Raw genomic sequence first — 25005 nt, 5'->3', positions numbered from 1 at the left:
CATCACTGGATACTTCCTAGTATGGGGTTCCCAATATTGTTTGCTCTTTTGGTTTTATTCTCTCACTGAAATAATAGAACCAGGATTTCTCAACAAGGAGTCGCTTTAGGGAAGTATCTATGCTGTCCAGTATGGTAGCCACTAGTTTATGTGAGCTATGTAAGATAATAAATTAATCGCAAATAAACCAATTTAAATTAATTAGAATGAAATAAAATTCAAAATTGGCACTGGCATCATTTCAGGCCTTGTGACTTAACATATCAGCACCGATAAAGAACATTTCTGGGGTGCCTTCCTCAGTTGGAAGAGCATGTGACTCTTGATCTAGGGGTTGTAAGTTTGAGCCCTATGTTGAATGTAGAGATTACTTAAAAATAAAATCTTGTTTGTTTTTTCTTAATAAAATCTTAAAAAAAATTTTTTTTTAGTCACCAAAGAAAGTTTTTGGGCAGTGTTGGTCAGTTTTGTGACCCTCATTAGTTGAGATACTAAGGTTGAGAACAAGGTATCATTATTAACTACTCCCAGTTTATTCTTTAACTCCTGTTTGTCATTGTACTGTATTTTCTTCTCTTTGAATTTAATCCTGACATCATCTCTGTGGGAGCCCTAACCCCATTTTACAGACAAGAGAGTGAAGACACAGAGGCTGAAAAACTTGCCCCAGACCATACAACCATAGAAGGTACAGCCAGTGCTGGGCCACTCACCTGCCTGATTCTAATGTCCAGGCTTTCTTTGTTAAAGTGTCTCTCTCTCTCTTTTTCAAGATTTTATTTATTTTTCAGAGAGAGGGAGAGAGAGAGTGTGCACGCAAGTGGTGGACTAGCAGGCAGAGGAAAAAGCAGGCTCCCTGCTGAGCAAGGAGCCCTGTGAGGGTCTCAGTTCCAGGACTTTGGGGTCATGACCTGAGCTGAAGGCAGATGCTTAACCGACTGAGCCACCTGGGCATCCCTGGTAAAGTGTCTCTTAAGAAGATAAGTTCTCTGGCTTTTGAGGTCAGGACCAGTAACCGATGGTGCTTTGGGTGGTTTAAGTGGCTAAGTGATAAAATGGAGCAAGTCAGTAGCATATGTTTTCCTGTGTAATTTTAGACCAGTGACCTGTGATAACAGTTTATGCAGTTATCCATTTCACATGCTTTATGCTTTGATCTCCTGGGTTGGGTGGTGAGCACACCTCTTCCCGTGGCATATCATTTTCCCATCGGAAAAGTCTTGCTCATGTGGTTCACTCACCTGTTTCTCTATTTCTTAAAGCCCTAAAGAACTAAAAAGGATTGTTTTTCCACTTTTAAACGTCCTGTTAAGGGACGCCTGGGTGGCTCAGTCAGTTAAGCATTTGCCTTCAGGTCAGATCATGATTCCAAGGTCCTTGGATTTAGTCCTGTGTCAGGCTCCCTACTGAGGGGGGGAGTCTACTTCTCCCTCTGCCTCTCCTGCTCCCCCTGCTTGTGTGCTCGCTCGCTCACTCTCTCTCTCTCTCTCTCTGTCAGTGAATAAATAAAATCTTAAAAAAAAAATCCTATTAATATTATTTCATCCTTTTTTTTCTTTTTAAAAAAGTGAATCATTCTGCTTTTTTCAGTTTATCATTGTAATATGATTTTAAGCGTCATCCTTAGTCTAATAGTTTGTCTCACTGTGTATATTGAAACTAATTGAACACTAAATACATAAAGCATAGCCATCATAATGTTTATTCTAGCTGCTACTGTTAAATAACCTAAAATGAGTTTGCCATCATGGACTGCTACAGCATTATGTTGCCCACTCACAGGGCTGACTCTTGCCTAAGAGTAGTACCTCTGTGCTTGGATGGTTGGTTTTTTCCATCCCATGCCGTATCATCCACCTTTTTTGTTGACACTGTATCTTCATACCTTCTTTCAAGTCACTTCCAAGAATATGGGTCAAGGAAGAAGTTCTTTATCATCTCTCTCCACGTTGCTCTTTAGCCATTCATGGCTCCTGTGGTTACGGCTCTTGAACTAGTTAGGAAGCCACCTAATCATTGTTTCTTCCACCCCTATTTTTCTGGTTTTTCTTTACCGGCATTCATTTGTGTTCATTCGTAGATTCATTCATTAATATTTATTGAGCTCCTTCTGTGCCCCAGGAAGGCCCTTGTGAAAGTAGAACTGTTAGGGCTTTGCTAATAGATTAGGTGTAGACTATGAGAGAAGAGTGGCACTAAAGATGACTCTGTGGTTTTGGACCCGAACAGCTGGAGAACAGAGTTGCCATTTACCAAGCCAGCTTTAGCAACACCTGGTAGGAGCAGGTTTGAGGGTAAAATATCAGTAGTTTAGTTTTGAGCTTGTTAGGTTGTAGATGCGTGTTTGACATCCAAATGGACATGTCGAGTGTATATATGTGGAGGTCAGGGGTGGTCTGGGCTGGAGCAGGAACTGTAGGTTTCATCAGCATGTGAACTGAACCTGGACACTGATGAGGGTGTAAGTGGAGACCGGAGAGGTCTAAGGACTGAGCTATGGTCAGTTTAGATTCAGTGTGATGGGGATGAACGAGCAGAGGAGACTGGGAAACAGTGGCCAGGGAAGAGGGAGGAGAACCGGAAAAGCAGAGTATCCTAGAAGTGAGGGTTTGCAGGGGCATGTGGAAGAACCACTTTCTTAGACGGCTCTGAGAGGTCAAGTAACATGAGGACCAAGAACCGACCATTGAACTTGGCTATGTGAAGGTCATTGGTAATCTTAAGAGAAGCCATTTTGGCGGAGTGGTTCAGGCAAAAGGACATCATGGGAAACTGTCTGATGGTTGAGGTTCACACCTGCTTTGTTGTCAGCCAGATTTCACCAGTCATTGCAGTCTGGGAACCTTGTTAAAGAAGAAAATGAAGTTAGTTTTTTGTACCTTGGGTTTTCTTCTGGATCCCTCTAATCTGTTAGGGATGAAGTTTGTAGTTGCCAAGTCTGTCTTTCTCCCCCTTTTGTGAATTGCAATGTCATTTGCTTCTCTCTAGGATCTTTTTGCCATTGTCTCATCCTTTCTGTGGCCAGGCTATGTACAGTGCTCATTCTCCTTGTGCCCTGGGGCAGCTTCCCTCCAGCCCAGTGATCTGACTTAAAGGACTGACGTGCACTGTATCACCTCCCAGTCTGTATTGGGCTTACAACCTCCTTCTTTTCTATTTCTACCAAAGGTGCCGTCTCAATCTGACAATTAGGTCATGTCTTGCTGTTGGATCTCTATCACCATCTTTATCATCCTAAGCCAGAGATGAGTTTTTAAGCTTCTCAGCAAGACATTATTGAATCTGTGGTTCTCGAGCCTGGCCACACATCACATTCACCTCTAGAGGGTTTTTATGTTTTCTTTTTAGGGAAAATCATAATTTGAGTGTCTTAGAACTCTAAGGGAATTATTTTATCATTGTGATAAAATTGTGATGTTCTTTATTTGTGAGTTTTAGAATTGTAATATTTTCACAATTCTGGTGTGTTGCCACCTTCCATTGTTTTATATGGTGAAGCCTGATTAGATTTTTCCCCCTTCCTTTTTATTATAACCTCTAAAAATTTCCTGTTTGCGACAGATGGTCTTCGAGGAGACACAGTGATCTACAGCAGTGGTTCTTAAACTTGATCATCCACCGGAATCTCCTAGAAAAGCTCTTTATAAAACACAGGGCATCCTGAAATTCCCCATTAGCTGGGTCTGAATTTGCATAGCAGATGAGCTCCAGCAGATTCTGTGCTGCTGGTACTTTGAGAGTCAGGGCTCTCTGTCTAGGCTCCAGTAGGTAAATATCCTTAGGGTTGTACACACAGATTGCTTTCCTGAACTGGCAGAACCTGGAGAATAAGTATGATCAAGGGCAGAGATGAGGCTTGCACTTAACTTGGTTGGTCTCTGTGAGGTTCTGGTAAGCCTGAGCCGTGTTGAGGTGGAAGCTTTTCATGTGCCATAGGCATCAGGAGGTTCTTTGTGCTCTCCTGTAACGGTTACTTGTAGCCTTAATCTTTGGCCTCTAAGTTGCTTTCAGAATCACCACTTACCCTGACCCAGTTTACAAGAGCCACTGTAGCCCCCTTTGTCAACAAAATGTATACAATATCAATACTCCACAAAAAGTTAAATGACAACTAGATTGAGCAGAGAGTGCCTGTCGTAGCTTTATCTGGCAAGTCCTTTGTTATATTTGAAAGCAGATTGAGAGGATTCCAGAGAAAACGTACTGATGTAGAAGATTCCTTACATTATTTTATTTTTAACCAAATAAACAGAATTCCTCTAAGTTACCCACATTCACCAGAGTATTCGTCAAAAAATCTTTGTCCCGCTTACCAAGGAAGTCAGAAAATGTGTCATCTGTCTTGTATCTCCCTTTCTCTTTCACGAAATTGCCCTCCAAGATTGACCACCCTTTTGAACAATCCACGAATTGTAGGCATTGGTCACTAGAGGAATATTTACGAGTTTTTTTCTTTTCTCATTCTGATTCATTTAGAATTGGTCGCAAATTTCTTTAACTCATAGGCTGCACTGCTTTTATTCTTGACATTGAAGAATGTCAAGATTCTTCAGGGATGTGAAAGAGTATTTTCTCAGATGTTAATTTTTAGAGACTTAAAGCCAAACCCACCTTCCAAAGTTTCTTGATAACACATATGCTGGTTAAAGTTGTGAGGGGTATTCGTGGCGACTAACAGCCCTGTTGTTTATCAAACCCCACTTTCCGATTGCTAAGTGGTTGGCCGTAATTGGTGCTGAGCACACTCATGATGGCCTAAATGTCTCTGTGAATGTTGCTTGTCTTTATAGCCAAGTAAGACTCTCTCAAGACAAGTTCCCTATAGACAGGCACATAATAATTTCTTTCAGGTTATCTTCTCATTTCACATTCTCTGTTGCAGAAATATGTGAGAGGAGAGTTCTTATTTTTTACTTTGTAATCTGCTGTGATTACACACCATCTGCTCTTCTTCTAAGAAGCAGTGTGTGGCCAGAGTAAAACTAAATGAAAGAATTACGAGGCATTTATTAGCTCTTAGTAGGAATAGGTGGAAACCTGTGCCCTATCTGTTTGTAAATCTTATGGAACTGACAATTCAGAGTTCATTTAATATGCCCTGGAATTTGAAGCAAATTCTACCCTGGGAGGGGAAAAATCCCCAAAACAACCCATTGAGCTTTCTGTAGGGCTGGCGCCGTGCTGAAGCTTTGCACCTGCAGGCCCTCATTTCATGTTCGGACACTGCCATGAGGAGTTTTCATCGCTGTCCCCATTTCACATTGCAGGCACTTCCTCTGGTCTGGGAGAACTGAGGTGCAGGGCAGGGGGTTAGAGTCCGATCTGGCCTACCCCCAAAGATGTCACGGTCCTCGATGCTGCTCGCGCTCCGCACACACCAAGGGCCAGTCCCCTGAGGAATAGTGGCCTGCTGGTTACATTTGAAAGAATAATTTCTTGAAAATCATCAGGGAAAATGTCTAAAGAAATGAAGTCAGTCGTTATCTGTCAAAAGGAGTGGCTGAGGCCTGATTCCTAACTGCACTCTTCCTGCCCTGATGGGTTTTAGAGTCTGTGATTCAGCCCCAAATGTTTCTTAAAGGTTCCAATGACATGTTAAATTTAAGCATCATTTTATAATATATACCACTTTAGTTGGCCTTTGCTTTATTCCGAGCAGAGCTTTACTTCCCTTCCCCAGTCTTACCCGAGAAGACTGTGAGCCACTGTGTGAGCATTCTAGGCCAGAACCCCCAAACTCCTTTTAGTAGGAGACCAGAGACAATCTACTGAAGCCTCTTACTTAATTATTCCTCCTTGTCATCAACCCCCCTTAGCTCTGCTTCTCTGTGTTCTTTCTCATTCCTTCACAACTTGCTTCTCACCCATGCTTCTTTCCCCATTCGTAACATCCATAACAATAAATCTCTTAAGAAAAACAAATCCCTGACCTGTAGCCAGAAGTCCCACAACAGACACCAGACAGGAGAGAGAAACTCCCTCCCCTTCTGATTCCTTTTCACTTGAGACAAGCCACCACCTCCCCTGCGTCCCCCTCAGCCAGTAAAACTCGAGCTCAAAGAACTAGTCATCTGTTTGCCACCAAGGAAGGCCTCCCACATGGTCCCTTTATGGGGTTTGAGCTCACACTGTCAGCCAGGGTTTTGCCGATTGTTCTGCCTGATTGGAAGGTGGGAAAACTGTGTGGCATGGAGGGGTGGGCCTCGCAGCCCATTTTCTGGGGTGACACTGTTCTGTTCATAAATGAGGCCACCTTAGTCACAAGCCATGAGATTGATTCTGTGCTGTTTCTTATTCTAAGGACAGGGTGCAGGTAAGAGGGAGGTAATCTTTCCTAGACACAGAACAAGGCAGACATTTAAGTAATTTTTATCATATATATATATATATATATATATATATATATATATATACACATATATATATTTATATATAATTTAAATATATATATATACATATATACATATATATATTTATATATAATTTAAATATATATATATATTTATATATATTTTAAAAATTCATTTAACAAGCACTCTTCACTGTCCTCTCTGTGCCAGGCCCAGTTTGAGGCAGTGACAGCCCAAGGGTGACAGAAGGCAGCTCCTCCCCACTGGCAGCCTGTGGGAGATGGATATACGCAGCCATGTGTTTACAGCCTGTGATGATTCCACAATGGAAGCGGGAAGAAAGTGCTATGGCAGCAAACAGAAGCTTATTCCTGCCTGAAATGTGTTGGAGAACACTCAGGGGAAGGACTCGCTGGTTCTTGAGATTTTTCCTATCGTGCTTATGTGACCCGTAGTGCTGAGGCAGGACGAGTCAACGTGCCAGACTCACTGTGGTCCTTTCCTAACCTACACATGGGGGCAAACCTGTGCTCAAACCACCAAACAAAGGTGGTAAACTGAAACACAACCAGGAGGTGGGATCTTAAGGTAGAAGGCACCTCAAAGGAGACCTAGCTGTGGCCCCTCATTTTACCCAGGGGGAAACTGACGCCCCGGAAGGGAGGTGGCACACCCCTCTGAAACTAGGACATCATCAGAAGGGATTCATGGCCTTGGACTTTCTGTGTGAGGCCCTTCTCCTGTTCGTCATCCAAGGGCTTTCTCCAGGCCTTCCTCTGTGTGCTGTGATCTTGAATTTGGGCTGTGTTCTGTTCTGTTACTAAGATTATAGTGTTCCTTCTACCTGGCCTGCCAAGCATTGCCAGGTTGGCAAGGCACCACACAAAACAAAACCTAACCATGATCACCAGGGATCTTCTAAAAGTGAAAGAGAGCAGAGCTCTTTGGTTTCTCGGTGTTTTCAGAACACTGACTGGTAATCATTTTATGACTTTCTGGGTTGTCATGAGTGTCAAATGCAGTAATGTATAGAAAGGGCTTCACATCGTATCTGGCACACAATAAATGCTCAGTGAATCTTAACTCTTGCCAATTTGTTCACCCTCGAGGTTTTGCAGTCAGATTAAGGAAACGGTGTATTCCGATGGAATGACTCTCTATTCTCTCCTTCCCTGACCTGTCTGCTGGTTCATCGTATATGCCATTCTAAAGTACACTGCTGGCTTTTCTTTAATGTAAACTCAAGCTTGGATTCCTTGGGTGAATATTGTAATAAGGAGCAGGCCAAGGGGCTTAAATCGACAAAAGCTTTGTGTTGACTTTTCCTCCACTTTAACTCCGGGTAAGGACTGTTAGTATCCGGGGACCACTGTTCCTGTGCCCCCCCAACCCTGCCCCACCTTCACTGTGATTTGCTGCCCTCATGCTCTGCTGCGTTCTTTCCCTTCCCCTTTTCCTTCTGCCTTCTACCAAACTAGCCTCCTGCCGTAGTCCTGTAGAGGGGCTTTGCCACCACCCAGCCTTCTTACCCAAAAGGGCATCCCACACCAGCAGCTTTAGCATCTGAACTCAGTGCCTTGCTTCCAGGATGGAGTGAGTCGCTCTGTTCAGGAAAGGGAGCTGAGTGACTCTGTGCAGAGTCCTTAGTTCAGTCCCCTGGCCCTAAAGGATAGACATGGCTGCCAATACTTACCCCGGAGGGATAGGTACAGTGGGGTGGGTCCAGTCTAGGCAGCCTTACAGCCTTACGTGTGACTCCACATGGCTTCTGGAAGCGAGTCCTTCGAAGTAATGCATGGCAGTGGGCTTTGGAGTCTAAGAGATTTGGGTTTGATTCCTGGGTCTGTTACTTACTATGTCATATTGGACCAGTCCTTACCTTCTTGGATTCCACTTCCTTATCTATAAAATGTGAATAACAGTTGTATTCTTTCATAGATTAGGGGTGAGGATTAAATTGAATACTATTGGTAAAGCTTAGCACAATGCCTAGAACATAGGTGCTCTGGAAACTATACTTTTCCTTTAAAAACCATGTGGCTTTTTAATTCCATGTTATACCAGATGTGCAGTTTATTTTGATGTGAAAATATTTAATATGTTCCTTAAAGCCTTTTAGTGAAGGTGCTACTCCAAGAAGAGAATTGCCATCTTTTTGTTTTGTTTTGTTTTGTTTTTTGGGTTTTTTGTTTTTTTATGAAAACCTTCAGGGGCAATGTCTTTCTAGATGTAATATTTAGAACTATCCAGTTATCCTCAGATGATTCATTCTTGTCTTATGGATTCTGATTGGCTTTCCGTGTTTTCCATTGGAAAGTAGCAAACTGAGAGCCAAATGTTGCAGAAACCTATGACCACGGTGGGAATGTTGGACAGACTTACCACTGGTTTCATTTTATGTTTCTACCCTTGTTTTTCTTGTTTCCTCTATTTTTAGTCTTTGCCTTGTTAATCCAACCTGCCTTAAATCCTTGGTCAGGTGAGAATACAACGCCACTGACAGTGTGGCCCCGTCTGGACGAGCCGCCTGGGGACAGCCCCTTGAGCGTGTGACACGACTCATGTGCCTGGAGCATCATTTTTGCCCTTCCTTCTCCTCCACCCAACCAACACCCTCTTCTTTCTCTTTTGAGTTTCTCAAATCTACCCCTTTGTCTTCACCCATCGCCCTCCATTGTCTCTGACTTGGGTTTTGGGGGTGGCTTTACCCCCTATCTGCATGGTTCTATGGTTTCTCCCCGCCAGTGCATGCACCACACTCCTACCTGCGAGAACTGTCCAGCCCACAGGTCTTCTTTAACCCACTGAGCCACCCAGGCGCCCCTCCCACAGGTCTTCTTGTTTCCCCTTGGCCTGCCCAGTGGAACCTTCTTGCCCTGTTGGCCTCTTCTGCTGACGTTGCCATGGTTTCTGCTTACTAGACTCTTTTGTCCCCAGAGCATGCCAGGCTATCCAGGCCTCTTTCCCTGGGTGGGTCCTGTTTATTTTTCTTTCTCCGCCTCTTGCCATCTACCTCAGGACTTAGGTGAGAGGTCATACCCTTCAGCCCTGGCCTCCCTCGGACAGAGTTACAGTGTGGCCACTATTGGTCCTTGGGTGTACGCTGTGGTTACACTTAACTGTAGTGCTCTGTTGCTGCCTCAAGTTCTGGCCAGCATCCCTGTGAATCTCAGTGGGGGCTGAAGGAATGAGTGAATGAGAGAGAGAGAGAACATCCATGGATCTTGCCATTCTGAGCCTGCTTCTGAGATACTGCATGTATGAGAAATGTTAGCATTTCCACCTTTATTTTACACTTAGGTTAAAATTAGAAATAAGATCATCTATTCCTGGCAATGAGTTTAGGGCAAAGTAATTGTAGGATCCTTGTATTATTCCTTTTTCAAACTATAAAAAATGACTGCCACTGGTGATGGTGTAGTTGTTGCGACTCTAGAATAAGGAGAGAGGAAGTTGTTCTATAATGCATCAGTGTCTTGGGCTGAATTGGAACAGCCATGTCCCCAGCATGGGTTTAGCACCCTCACTTAGCAGATAAGGCTGTGGTTTGCCCAAAATTCAGAGCCCGTTTATCTCATCTTTGTTCATTCATTGCTTTTTTCCTTCTGTCAAATACTAAGTAAGCACGTGCCCTGTTTCCTTCTCCTTGAGAGGAGGAGTGGTATCCTGGATGCTGGATATTGGTCCCACTGAAGATTAAAGCTGTGTGTGTACACACACACACAAAAACACACCTACATACACGTACACACACACAATATTAGCACTTGTTATAAGCTGATCCAGAGTGTAGAGTCGAATGAGATTGGAACCCTGTCTGTCTACACCAAGGGACTAACAGCCTAGCAGGGGCAGCTCCTTCATAGACAGCCGTTTAGTGCAGGAATAAGTAAGCATGGGACTCTTATGCCTGATCCAGAGGGGGAGGTGACAGACTGTTAAGAAAAGCTCCACAGAGATGTCCATGCCCTTGCTAGGGTTCAAGGAGGCATAAGAGTTCACTAAACACAGGAGCATTGAGGTATGTTAGAAGCAGAGGGCAGAAACAGCACATTTGTTAGAGATTGCTCTGATGGGCGCATTAAGAGTTCATGAGACACCAAGAGAAGCAGTACTAATATTCCAATTGGGAGATGATAAGAGTTGCAGAACAAGAGACAGGGGTTTGTTTTGCTCTTTAAGAAGTAAAATCGACAGGACTTGGTGACTGATTGTGGAGGGCTATGGAAAGGGAGGAGTTAGAGTTGACTCCCAGGCTTTTGGCAGAAACCTCTGGGCGGAGGGGCCTAGAAGCTGGCTCAGACCCTGACCTGTTGACTCACAACCCTGGTTATGGGATGCGAAGCTTTTTCTAGTAGCCTTTGGTCTGTTAAAGAGATAACTTGGCCTGTGTAAAATGGGCAGCTCTGGCCTAAGAAAGAAGTGATGGTTCTTGTGTTTCTCCTTTCTAAAGAGAGAGCTGGACAGTTTATCTGCTGAGAGCTGAAAATGACGTCCTAATTAAGAAGTGAAGGCTGTGCTTCTGGCAACAGTAATGTCTGTTCACTCATGGGAGCAAAGCAGGAAAGTTTTGAGAGCAGGGGACTTTAGAAAGGCAGAAGTCCTGCTGCTTAGCATGGGAGTTTGAGAGGCACTTGCTAGAGAACTCAACTGCTGGAAGCAGAGGGAGACTTCTGCTGTTGGGGGGCGGGGTGAGGTCAGGAGACTGCACACGTGCCCCATGTTGGAGTCTGGCTGAAATTCAGGAAAGTTTGAACACCAGAGTAAGAGTCTATGATTTAGTTGAAAGAAAGAGACATTCTAATCAGTCTGTTTATAATCAAACTTACACTAGGTGTTTTTGTCATCAAAGTTATGAAATGATGAGAAAATACCCGAGTTGGACCTTGATACTTAATTTTATAGAAAGCTATTGTTAGGTACTATTGATTCAGATTGTTTGAGCATCACTTTTTTTTTTTTTTTTTCAATCTGTTTAAAAAGATATTTTTGCTAATGGAGAAGAGGATATAGAGAACTTGGTTTGAGGAGTCAGGATTAGATACTTGCAGGAAACCCAGGCAGATGTGTGTAAGGCTGTTGCTTTGGAGAGGCTCTTGTTCTGCTGTCTGTGGAGCTTCAACAGGTCTGTGATAGAATTCACAGGGTCATTGAACTTGGATGGGAACAAAATTACATCTTTATTTTAACCAAATTCTAATCAATTTATTATTTTTATTATAAGTTAAATATTTATTTTAAAGAGAGCAAGTGCATGTGCATACTGGAGGAGAGGCAGAGGAGAGGGAGAGAGAGAATCTCAAGCAGACTCTGTGCTGAGTGTGGAGTCTGACACGGGGCTTTATCTCACAACCCTGAGATCATGACCAAGAATTGGGCACTAACTGACTGAGCCACTTAGGTGCCCCATAAGTTAAGTATTTAAAACACGTAGTATTCGCAGTATATGTCACCATTAGAATCAAAGTTTTTTTCGTATTATATTAAAATTGTGGCGCATATATCGTTTATGCTTACCACTACTTTGTATTTATGGCAGTTATTAGATCTGCCACTATGTGAGAAGAGCCAGTGCCTTAATAAACAAGTACATACATTACTAAATCACATGCAAAATTTTCTTTTAATTTGGATAAACATACTTCAGTCAAATTGGTGTCTTTTTTTTTACTCCTATGCATTGTGTTTCATGTATTTAAAAACATTATTCTGAGCAGATGTCATCAGCTTCACAGCTGCTCAAAGAGGTCCGTGGCACACAAAAGGTTAATAACCTCTGGCTAAGAGCATGTAGTTGTGGCATATGACCTCCACCTGGTGGCAGCATACTCCTTAAAGGTTAAAACTATGATCCGCATTGTGAAGAAACTTTTAAAAATAACAGTATACTTAAGTATGGTTCTCAAAGTTTTGACCACAAATCCGTAGTAAAAAATGGGCTTTACATCATAACTCATTATACTCATACATAAGTTTCACAAAACAAGACTTGACCTTACCATGGAACATATTGATATTTTTTGATCTATTCAAATATTCCCTTTGATTCTCTTTCTTTAAAATAAAATAATGGTCGTAAAACAGTATACTACAGTTCAGTGGGTTACACTGTTTGACATCATAGGAGACCCTCTTTTACCATATTGCAAGATTTTTTTACATGGGGAACTTCACTTTGGTGTTCCCCGAAATACCCCTACATTTTCAGGGACATAATACATTCTACATAACTGTCAGTAAATATAAATCTGCTTTTACAAAATTATTTATTAGTGATGTGTAATTTATATACGTTGAAATGAACTAATCTTCAGCGTATAACCCAGCAAGATATAGAACATCCCATCACTATGCAATGTTCTTCTGTGCCTGTTCTCACTCAGTTCCATCCTAAATAATCACTGTCTGATTGATTTTTTAAATAATTAATTAATTAATTAATTTGACAGAGAGAGAGAGAGAGAGAGAGAGAGGAAGAAAACGCGTGCGCGGGCATGCAGGCAGGGAGAGTGGCAAGCAGAGAGGGAGAAGCAGGCTCCGCATTAAGTAGGGACTCCCATGTGGGGCTCAGTCAGCGGCAGGACGGGGATCCTAACCTGAGTGGAAGGTAGCCACTTAACCAATTGAGACACTCACGTGCCCACTGTCTGATTGCTTTGACCACAGATTTAGTTTTGCTATTTTAGAATCATACAATATGTATTCTTTTTGTCTGGCTTCTTTTGCTCAACATAAGGTGGAGATCAGTCCATATTGAGTTTATCAGTAGTTTTGTGAGGAGCAGTCCATCGAATGAATGAATGTACCACACGTTGTTTATTCTCCTGTTGATAGACTTGGGTTGTTTTCTGTCTTAGCTATTATGAATAAAACTTGGGCAAACATTTGCATACAAGTCTTTCTGTTCACCTGTTTTTCTCTCTCTTGATAAATACCTAAGGTGGAATTGTTGGGTTTAGTCAGTAAATTAAATGTATGTTTAATTGTAGGAAGCTGACCAACTGTTTACCAATGTGGTCGAACCATTTGGTATGTCAGTTTTCTTAATTTTAGTCACTTTAGTAGGTATGGAGTTGTATGTCTTGGTGGTTTTAATTTGCATTTGTCTGATGACTGATGTTGAACACTTTTTCATGTGTTACTAGCTGTTTGTTTATTTTGTGAAGTATCTATTCAAGCTTGGGTTGTTTGTTTTTTTAATATCGACTTGTAGGAGTTCTTTATTTTGGATGCCAGACCTTATGTCAGATATATGCATTTATGAATATTTTCTCTCAACCTGTGACATACATATTCATTTTATTAATGAACAAGGGTTTTTAATTTTGACAGAGTTCCATTTAATATTTTTCTTCTGTGTTTTGTACTTTCTGCATCCTAAGAAATTTTTTTATATTCTAAGTTTGGTAAGACAATTTTGGTTTTTATATGGTCTTTCATCCATCTCAAATTCATTTTTGTGTATGGTGTGATGTAAATGTCGAGTTTTCTTTTCTTATCTTTTTTATTTTTTAAAGATTTTATTCATCTATTTGACAGACAGAGACCAGAAGTAGGCAGAGAGGCAGAGAGAGAGGGGGAAGTAGGCTCCCTGCTGAGCAGAGAGCCCGATGCGGGGCTCAATCCCAGGACCCTGAGATCATGACCTGAGCGGAAGGCAGAGGCTTAACCCGCTGAGCCACCTAGGCACCCCCGTTTTATTTTCTTAACATATTTATGTTTGGTATTCTCGGGTCATTAGTCGAAAATAATTTCCTTTCACCATTGAATTATAGCACAGAATTTTAAAAGGAAAAAAAAAAACCTACTTAGCCAAAGAGGTACAGAAGTGCCATTTTCCTATGGGCCATCACTGACCCTTTGGACCTCAGAGACTGTCCCCAGCCTGCAGTCTTAGTCTCCTATTCCTTTCTGAGTCAGCTCATCCACAGTTATCTAGAGACTTTTAGAAATCACTCATAGAAGGTGTGAGGATTTATAAGGCTATATTTTATAGGGTCTAAAGCTGTGCCACAGAACGGCTAGCCACATACGGCTGTTTGAAGTAAATTAAAGTTCAATACAGTTTAAAATTCAACTTCTCAATCATAGTAGCCACATTTCACATGTTCAGTAGCCACACATGGTTATTGACTACCCTATTGTACAGCGACAGGAAGCAGGATTTGGACAGTTTTATAGCATATTTTAATGAGACTAATTTAGTTTTGATAACTGTCATTCAGCATCTACTTTCCTCTCATTGGTTGGTTCTTTTTCATTTGTCCTCACTTTCATTTCTATTCTAAGATGTGCTGTCTCAGCTATTCCTTTTGTCTGTCTAAAAATGCAGTCGCTCATAGCTGTTCCTTCCTACGTAGAAGAAAAACTTTCCCTGACTATCCATAGAACCTTCTTTTCTGGAGCCTACCCAGGACTGACCTATTTGACTTCTTTCAGTGTCTGATAGTCTTCCAGCTGCTATGGATGTCTTGAACAATCCCCTTTCAAGGCATGGCCCAGAGATAGGTATTTTGTCTTTACTATCATGACTAAAATTATATTTCTCCTTAGCATTTTTACGCTAAATATTAAACTTGAAAAAACTGGTGGGTTTATGATGCATAGCCCTGCCCCATAGGAAGGTTTCTGTCCACTAGGGAACTTTGTTGCCATTTCATCATGAGCAACCACATAGGAATCTGTGAGATTTTCTCTCATTGTTTGCTGGGTGTGAGCTAACTCTGCCATTAATGTCTTTCTAGTGTGGGAATTTTGCTGTCCTGGTCGATCTTCACATACAGCCACAGGGTTCAAACAAAGATACCAGCTGGTTTTCTGAACAGAAGAAAGAGGTACCACAAAACTTTTTACTGTTTAAATGCAAATGTCTGCTGCTAGAAGACATATTAACTCTTTCCAACCTTCATTTTCATTTGTGGGCAAAAAATAATGAATTATACTTAACCCTTGAGAAATGGTTGTTGTATTCCCAATGACAGACATACACTTGCTTCTTTTTCCCTGAGAAGCTAATACATCTATGTATTTCATAAGCTATATTATTTAAACTAGGAATTTTCTACCTCTTTGTTTTGGGGGAAAGGGCTCATTATAGTTAGAAGACGATAGTAAAGTGAGGGTTCTAGGCAAGCAGGGATTTTAATCTAACTGGTTGTAAAGGACAGGCTGAGCCCCTGAAGTAGGCGTGGGGTGAACACAAGACTGATCTTTTACAGCTTGAAATCAAATATTATTTAATTCTTAAATTCTCATCATCCACACTTTTGTCTTCCACTGTATTTTTTTTTAACAGGCATCTTTGATGGCAAGCATGGAGATATTTGACTGTAGTCCTTCTCACTGTGATCAGTCAGGGAAGTGGATGGCTGGGGTGGTCATGGGTTTGATCTCCCTGGGCCTCAGTTTCCTTATTTGTAAATGAAAGAGTTGGACCAGAGGCCTCTGAGTCACTCCTAGCTCTCAGTTTCCATGATCCCACCCCAGTGGTGCTGTGGCAGAAGGTTGGAGAGTGCATCTGGCTCTTCTCACGTGCTCTGCTTCCTTCTCCATGTCCTTGTACTAGAGAGCAGGGAGCGCAATTATGAGGCAGCAGCTTTCACATAACTCTCAATATATTGTAGCACTTTGTGTCCTCTATGATCCTCACCACAATAGCTTTTTAGAGCTAAAAGTAAAAATAAGATTTATTGAAAGATAGTATGTGGAGAAGAATCTAGTTACAGTGGCAATCAAACAAAGCAAACAAAACAAAAAAACACCTTTATTGTGGTAACTGTTTTTAGTCAACTTTTGAAGACTACTAGAAGACAAAAACTCCCTCAAAGAAAATTTTATATGTAATATATTTTCAGGGGCGCCTGGGTGGCTCAGTGGGTTAAGCCGCTGCCTTCGGCTCAGGTCATGATCTCAGGGTCCTGGGATTGAGGCCCGCATCGGGCTCTCTGCTCAGTGGGGAGCCTGCTTCCTCCTCTCTTTCTGCCTGCCTCTCGGTCTGTCAAAAAAAAAAAAAAAAAAAAAGTAATATATTTTCAGTCACGAGGTACTAATGTAATCAAGACTTGGCTGGGCGATATTGTCCTGGGTATCTCGTGGGCCACGGCTGAAAGAAGGCAGGCACGAGATTCAGTGTCATGCGATTTATCGTTCAGGTTAAATAAATGGATTGTCCCCTTCAGGACTGAATATTTAGAAAGCCAGCATCTCCTGCTACAACTCAGCTCCATGGAATTCCAAATTTGGCTTAACCAGTGTTGGCTTACCAACACTCAATTTCCCCAAAGTGACTAAGGTTCACCTGAGGGGACCTCACCCCAAAAGTCTTCTGATTTGACAGACATGAACAGCATTCTAGAATCCACTGTTTTCGGGCCCACCTTTTTTCTCCATTCTCTCCCAGCTTTACCACCTCAGCCTTAGCCCTTTCTTGTTGATAGGTAGTCAGTTCTGCCAAGAGTCAGTTGATTTGAAAGGCTTTAAAATAAAGCCATGAATATGTGAATCACCTTCTAGCCAAAGCATGAGACTAGATTTTTCCAGGGTGCCACACACAGCTGTTGCTGCTCCACCTAGAACTACGTCCGGGCAGCAAGGCATGACTTAGCAAAGGTGCTCAGTGCAGGATGGGACTTGCAGAGGTTGGCTGCGGTGCTGGCTGCAGGAGGGCCGGTTATGCCAGCAAGCTGCGCTTGCCTCTCCAAGCAGAGCATATGGTTTGCTGCTTATACTTGAAGCCGTTCCTTTAAAGTTTCTTCACTGACATTGAAATGGCTCTGAGAGAGGGAGAGCCAGAGAAAGGAGAAAAGCTAGTCAAGGAAAGAATAGGACTCTAGCCTGTATTCAGTGTCCCAATGTTTTCATCTTTTTTTATTATTAGATCATTTCATGATTGGGATTTCATGAGCGATCAGTTTGATTGCATCTTAGCAGTCACTTTATATAGTGAAAGTCTTAAGAATGTCCAGTTCCTTTTCAGGAAAAGGAAATAATTGCATGTATTAAACCCAAGTTTATTTTGAGTCCAGCACGAGTAGTCTTTGTACCCAAATACGCAAACTCGTACTCTTTCATTTGTAAACTTGAGGAAGCAAGTGTGAACCCCTGTTAGCCTGGAAATTCTGTATATATCTCTGTCCTCTTGCTCATTGATTTTGGCTCGGTCTTCTTAGGTGCCCCTCCTGTGTAGCTGGGAATTTGTCTTTTCTAGCGTTGCTCTGGTTCTGAGGAGAATGCTTCACTCAGTGTGGTGTGGTCAGTTCCTAGGGTATCTTGACCACACTGCTCATGGTTTACCTTCCATTCGTCAAACCTGACTCATGGAAGGAAAGCCCCGTAACTATAGGGAGAAAGTTTGTGTTGTATGGGCCTTTGTTTTATTTTTGTCATACTATTTTTAGTTCTAGCCTTATAGGGCATTTATGGCCAAATTTTAACAATCTCTGTTTCCATGTATGTCTTTCACATATTTTCTAGCTCAGTCATCGTTGAACCCTGCATGTGAAGCAAAATTCTTTAATTGTTAAAACAACAGTATGAGGCAAGGCTGCCTTTCTGTTGTGTGAACAATGCCAGGACACTCAGCTGTAAACGGATATCTCTGTATTCGACAAGGCACTGCATCTTTGGGCTGCAAAATGAGAGCAGGAGAGAGGAGACCAGTGTTTACATTTTACGTAGATCACGTTTGTGAATTAAATCAAGGATTTTCAGTATTCTTGAGGAGTGTACTTATTAGCAATAAAAAACAAGTTTGGCGATCATTGCCCTTCAGACCTACCTAGAATTTTTTTCTTGTTTTAATTTATGAAGCTTCTAAGAGATCAACCTGAGATGGCATTGAAGAAACCAGTGAAACAGGTTTGAGCTGACCTAGGCAACTCCGAGCCTTCTGCAGAGGCTGGGATTTGGATCAGAATTATCAGTCCTTACGCACCAGTTTCTTAATCTAAATTAAGAAATTTAGATTTGTGTGCCGTTTTTCCCTTTCCCTGCCTTGGCTTCATGTCTCTGGTGGACAGTTTCTTCCTGTTGTGTGGTGGACTTTGAGAGTTGTGTTTTTCTTTTCATAAGTAACACTGACACATAATAGACGGCCCCAGAAATTTGCTGGTGGTGTGGTGTGTTGACATTGAATTAAAACCATGTGTTTCTGTTGCCTAATAAATATTAATATACTCTAGAGAAATATGAGAAGTTAAATTATTTTCAGCATTAATCAGCAGATATAGTGCAGTTTTCACAAAAGCAAATGGGCATGTACGGGATCATCAATAAGAGCTTGGAAGAAAATCACAAAACTGGTTTCTAGTTCTCTCTTCAGCTCATCCCTCGATACTGTTCCTTCTTCAGTAGATTTCTAAACCTGAGGCCAGAAACTAGTGAGTGGTGGTGTTTAGGTGGTGTTTAAAAAAATGTTGTTGGGGCGCCTGGGTGGCTCAGTGGGTTAAGCCGCTGCCTTCGGCTCAGGTCATGATCTCAGGGTCCTGGGATCGAGTCCCGCATCGGGCTCTCTGCTCAGCAGGGAGCCTGCTTCCTCCTCTCTCTCTCTGCCTGCCTCTCTGCCTACTTGTGATCTCTCTCTGTCAAATAAATAAATAAAAATCTTAAAAAAAAAAATGTTGTTGTTTTGTCTGTTAGGTTGGTTTTTTTTGTGGGGGTGGGGGGGGTCTGCTCCTCTCCCTATCCCTCATCATCCCAAATCATGCTCTCTCTCAAATAAATAAAATCTTAAAAAAAAAAAAAAAAAAGGTTTTGAACCAAGTTTGAAAAATGGGAAAATATTCGCTTAAAAATCACTATGGCCACTCCTCTTGAACAGATAGGAAGAGCTAATAACCCTGTCCCTGGAATCCTCACATGACAACGGTCCCCTGAAACCGTGGAGTGGCAGGGGGTGGCTGCCATCCCATCTTGCCCGGCCACGTGAGTCACTTCACTGCTTTTATCTTACTTTTAGAAATGTGAAACTGAGGCAGAGGGAAATGAAATGCATTTCTCAGGTCACAGAGTAAGCCAGCATCATGGTTTTGACCAAACATCAGTAACAAACTTCAACCTGGGAGGTTACCCTCGAGCACAGACAGCATTCTTTTCAGCTTTCCCAGCTAAGTAAAACAAACAAAATGAAATGTTCATTGTTGACTTTTTAATATGCACGGTGTTGACTCTTTTTGCATTGCATTACATGAAAAAACTATGTCTCATTTTTCACCTTACTTTAGGAAGTCTGTTTACTGTTAAAAGAAACCATTGATTCAAGAGTTAAGGAATACTTGGAAGTTCGTAAACAGCACAGGCCATCAAATACAGAATTCACAAGATCCAGTCCCTTGACCTTAAAAGGTAGGCACTGAGTACTTTGATTTTGGATAAAATTTCTGCTTTGTAGAGATGGCAATTATGTTTGACTCTGACTGTCATGTTAGTACAGTGATACATTTAAAAAATATGTTCTGATGAAGATGCTTTGTTTGGGTAAAGAAAATTAACCAAAAAGCCCTGGAGGGCTTTTAATAGTAGGCAAAAAATATAAAAATAGAGAATAAAACATTCCTAAGGAAAATGTAAATACTTTAAAGGATTTTTTTTTTTTTTGACAAGTAGATTACAGATAGATTTACATTAATGCTGACTTGATTTGGGGCTTTATGCTTTTTTAAATGCTTTCATATATGTGACTCTATTTCGGACATTCTCAGCTGGGGGTGATGGGTCCCAGGGGACACTGGGTTGTCATCAGGTGAGCAGGGATTGGGGGCAACAGGGAACTACTGACATTTAGGGATTGGAAGCCAAGGATGTCACTGAATATCCTACAATGCACAGAAAAGCCCCCCACAACAAGGCATTATCTGGCCAAAACGTCAAGGGCACTAAGCTTGAACTGTCCTGCCTTATTTCCCAGCAATACTTTGAGAATGGTGATGTCTGAGTTGTAGGTGATGAAGCTGAGGATCTACAAGACTAGGGGCTCACCTAAATAGAAGATCATCTTTTTGAGGACAGAGATGATCTTGTTTATTTGGCATCTTACCCCACATACCCCCCTCCTCCATATTTAGCCCAATGCCAGATACACAGATTCCTTGTTGAAGGAAAGCATACTTGAGAGACAGGTGGCAGAACCTGACCCCAGACCCAGCTCTTCTGACTCCTAGCCCACTGTTCTTTCCTCTCTGTCATTGTCGGGCTTTTATTTATTTTTTTTTAACTTTAAATCAGCATTTCATAATACTCTTTGTGGTACAAATAAGGTCAACCTTGTGTTAATCCTCAGAGAGCAGCACTGGACAGCCATGAACTAGGCTATGCTAATGCAGCATCCCCTTAGGAGAAGAATTGTGTTAAATAACCCCTTTGAAGGCACACTTAATCTACACTGTTCACCTGGACACAGCTGATAAATAGGCAGACAGATTAATTTAACCCGAACTGAAAGCCTCGAACGGAATTTTCAATTCAAACAGTATTGTATTAGATGACACTTTCTGGTATTTCGCTTAGTAGTAGGATAAAGCTGGAGAAAAGCCAGAGGGGCTTATACCCCAGCAGACTGGGCTAGTCTCATTTTATAACTGCTACAAAAGGAGAAGGAACAGAGAAGGTTCCCAGACCTTCATTTCTGGTGTGGAGGTAGCATGGTCAATACTGATTCTCAACTAGCCCTTCCCTGGCTTTCTCTGCTGCTGAGTGAAAAATGTTAAATACTCAATTTCCCAGCCTCTTTCACAGCTAGGGAAGATGGGTTGTGTGTTGTTCTGTCCCCAAGATGAAAATCAAAGTCTTTCTTGGGCTCATGTGGGCAAGAAGTTTGTTTTTATTTGCATGGATGGATGGATGGATGGATTTATTTATGTATTTATTTACAACAATATTGTTTTTAAATAGAAAAGTGATCTTTCTGTATATACAAAATTTAAAAAAAAAGGTTTATTTATTTGAGAGCAAGAGTGCACACGTGTGAGCAGGGGAGGGGTAGAGAGAGAGGAGAGAGAATCCTCAGTGGACTCTTCACTGAGCTCAAAGCCCAGCGTAAGGCTTGATCCCAGGACTCTGAGATCATGACCTGAGCCTAAACCAAGAGTTCCATGCTTAACTGACTGAGCCCCCCCTGGTGTCCCCTACATAGAGTTTTATACCCTGTTTTTTTTCCCCCCACATAACATAATATGGAAATCCTTTAAAACATATGCATCACCATTTTTTAAAAAGTTGTTTTAATGTGGTAAACTATACATAAAATTAACCAGAGTAACCATTTTCAAGTGTTCAATTTAGTGGCATTAAGTACATGCACATTGTTGTGCAGTCATTGTCACTTTCTGTGTCCAGAACTTTTCGCCATCCCATATTGGAAGTCTTTACCCAATGAACAATACCTGCCCATTTCTCTCTTCCCAAGCCCCTGGTAACCTCTATTCTGCTTTCTAATATACTACTTGAGGTACCTCATATAATGGAATCAGACAGTTTATCCTTTTGTGTCTGGCTTATTTCACTTAGCTTAATGTTCTCAAAGATCATCCCTGTTACAGCATTTATCAGAATTTTCTTTCTTTTTAAAGCCAAATAATATTCTCTCTCTCTCTCTCTCTCTCTCTCTCACACACACACACACACACACACACACACATTTTTGTTTATTTGTTCATCTGTCATAGAATAGTTGGGTTGTTTCTACCATTTGGCTATGGTAAATAATGTTGCTATGAATATTTATGTTCAAATATCTCTTTGAATCTCTGCTTTTCACTTCTTTGGGTGTATGCTTAGAAGTAGAATTGCTGGATCATACGGTAATTACCAGTTTGTTTATTTTTTTTTTATTTAGGTTTTTGGTTTTGTTCTGTTCTGTTTTGTTTTTTGAGGAACTGCCATCCTGTTTTCTGGTGACTACATCATTTTACATTCTCACCAAGAATGGATCTTGGTGTTTCCACAATCTTGCCAATACTTAGTTTCTATTGTTTTGATAACAGATATAAAGTGGTATCTTATTGTGGTCTCAATTTGTTTTTCCCTCATTTGTAATGCTTTTGATCATCTTTTTAATGTGCTCATTGGCCATTTGTGTATCTTCTTTGGAGAAATGTCTTTTTATGTCCTTGCCCATTTTTTGGGTTGTTTGCTTTTGTTTTTTCAGTTGTAGGATTTCTTTTATATATTCTGGATATTAATTCCCTATCAGGTATATGATCTGCAAATATTTTCTCCCATCATCTGTTACCTTTTCACTCTTGAGAGTGTCCTTTGATGTGGAAATGTTTTAGATTTTGGTGTAGTCAATTTATCTCTTATTTTGCTGTCTGTGCTTGACACTTTTTCCAAGAAATCTTTACTGAATCCAATGTCACAAAGCTTTTCCGATGTTTTCTTAGAGTTTTCTAGATTTAGCTCCTTTTATTTAGGTCTTCGATCCATCTTGAATTAAATTTAAGGAAAGGGCTCAGCTTCATCCTTTTTCATACAGGTATTTAGTTGTCCCAGCACCATTTGTTAGAAGGTCTATCCTTTCCCCCATTGAATGGTTTTGGCTCCCTTACTGAAAGTCTTTGATCATAAATGTGAGGATTTATTTCTGGGCTCTCTATTCTATTCCATCGTTCTACATGTCTGTCTTTATGCCAATTGGGGGTTACCATAGCTTTGCAGTAAGTTTTGAAATTAGAAAATATGAGTCTTCCAACTTCCTTAATGATTTTTAAAATTCTTCTGGCCCCTCAGGGTTCTCATCGCCACTTTTAATGACTGTGTAGTATTCCATTAAATATCTTTAATTTATTGGTAGGACAGTTAGGTTGCGTTTAATGTGTTCTCTCTTGTAAACAATAGCACAGTGAGTATCTTGATGATACACATGTTCGCACACAGCAACTCCTTTATAATATTTTTAGTTTTAATGTTCATATCTTTATTAGTTTGTAAGAGCTCCTTAAGGATAAAAATGCTTTGTATGTTTTATGTGTTGTACGTGACCTTTCTGTGTTTGTCATTTGCCTTCGACTTGGTTTATTTAACTGCACAACCACAAACTAAGAGAAGCTTGCATTTGCCTGGTGGATCTTTCAGTGAGCAGCCACTTTCGGGATGAATGCTAGGTAGGCTTCACTGTAATGAGATCAGTAGTGCAGTCGATTGCCAGAGGGAGGCAGGAGGATCCTGAAGCACCATTGTGTTCACTCAGCTGTGCTAAGTGTTCTTCCTTGAAAGTCATCTTGGTATGAAAGCAGTCTCACTTCCCTTTCCTTTCTACTTCTGGTAACAGTTAACCTTTAATTGACCATGTCCTTTGATGTTCAGACCTTAGTCAGTCCCCTCCTTTGCTGCCGCCAACCAGTTTCTGCTCCCGCTTCCCCTGCCTGCCGGGGCACCCACAGCAGCCTCCTGGCTGGCTTCCTTGTGTCCACTCTGGCCATTGCCTCTCCTGCTGTTTATACTTCAGTTCGTGTCATCCCTTAATATCACAGGTCTGATCTTGTGAACCTCTTCGCCAAGACTCCCAGGTGCAAGCCAGGATCCTGCCTCCCAGCCTCATCTTGTCCCACTCTTTCCTTCTTTCTTGCTCCCAGTGGGGGCAGCTTAATGCCTTTCTTCCAAAGCTCCTTTCTTCTGCTCATCTTGGGGGGTCTCTGCCCAGACTGGAGCCCAGGTCTCGATCCTTTCCCTGTGCTCCTTCTGCTCTCTGCTCAAAATCACTCCTCAGGGAAACTTATCCTGGGGAACCATCTCCCTGTTACTGGCCCACAAGCATCCCGAACATCATTCGGTTAACGTTGGTCTCTCCACGAGCTGTGTAAGCCATCTGAAGACAGGTTCAGCCTCTTTTATTTCCATTGTGACTCCAACTAGGAGGACATTTCCTGCTTTGCAGTAGGTATTTAATAAGTGTTTGTACAGGTGATAAATTACATGCATAGTTCTATCTCTCCTCTTCCTAGTAGGGTCAAAGCATACCATAACTTTCCCAGCCTGCCATGTCTCCTCCCACCACTCACTTTCCTGCCTCCCACAAGCCTGCTTTCTTGATACTGCTGCCTTAACATTTATAGGTTTCGCCTTTGTCTGGGAAACTTATATTTAACTTTTAAGATCCACCTCAAATATTACTTCTCCAAAGTCTCCGTCAGTTTCTCATCTTCTGGCACTTAATACTTTGAATACATTTGTCACATTGTGTTATAATTTTGCTATAATCCATTTACCTACCTTTATCCTACCCTTTCAGCGGCAAAGACTGGTGCTTTGCCACTTACAGAGCCTCTCTCCTTCTCCAAATCACATTAGTGCTTAACCATAGAACATAGCCCTAGAACATGCTTCTGGTTGTAAGCGCTTAACCTCATACTAAACTGTTAATTTCCAGAAGGCAGGAAGACCATCGTTCATCTATCTCTCCCACAAGGTTGCTTTCCACAAAGAGGTTCATCTTGCTCTAGGCTGTGTGTACCCGTAGGAATGAAGTAGACACACGCAGTAACATACTGTCACCTTACATCATTTATTAACAGCATTACTAAAACTGGAAACTGAATACATGTTCTTCGTCTTGCCTCAGAGCCAGAGACATCTCTCTACATTTATCTGACTGCCTGTTCTCAGCTGTTCCCATAATTTTACTTAAATGCCTTTTTTCAAAAGCAATTTCAAAGCCACTAAC

General features: G+C 41.5%; 1 protein-coding gene across 1 annotated transcript in view; it reads left to right on the top strand.

Annotated features, from left to right (window-relative positions):
- SLX4IP (SLX4 interacting protein) overlaps window positions 1–25005 on the top strand; it is a 185797-nt gene that overhangs the window by 102179 nt on the left and 58613 nt on the right. The window contains 2 exon segments of the mRNA XM_082744411.1: window positions 15095–15184; window positions 19571–19691. Of these exon segments, the coding sequence (XP_082600537.1) occupies window positions 15095–15184; window positions 19571–19691 (211 nt within the window).

The sequence above is a fragment of the Mustela nivalis genome (genome assembly GCF_964662115.1).
Source record: "Mustela nivalis genome assembly, chromosome: 8".
Lineage (NCBI taxonomy): Eukaryota > Metazoa > Chordata > Mammalia > Carnivora > Mustelidae > Mustela > Mustela nivalis.
The sequence above is the reverse complement of the archived record's forward strand: the minus strand, read 5'-3'. Positions and strand labels throughout refer to the sequence as shown.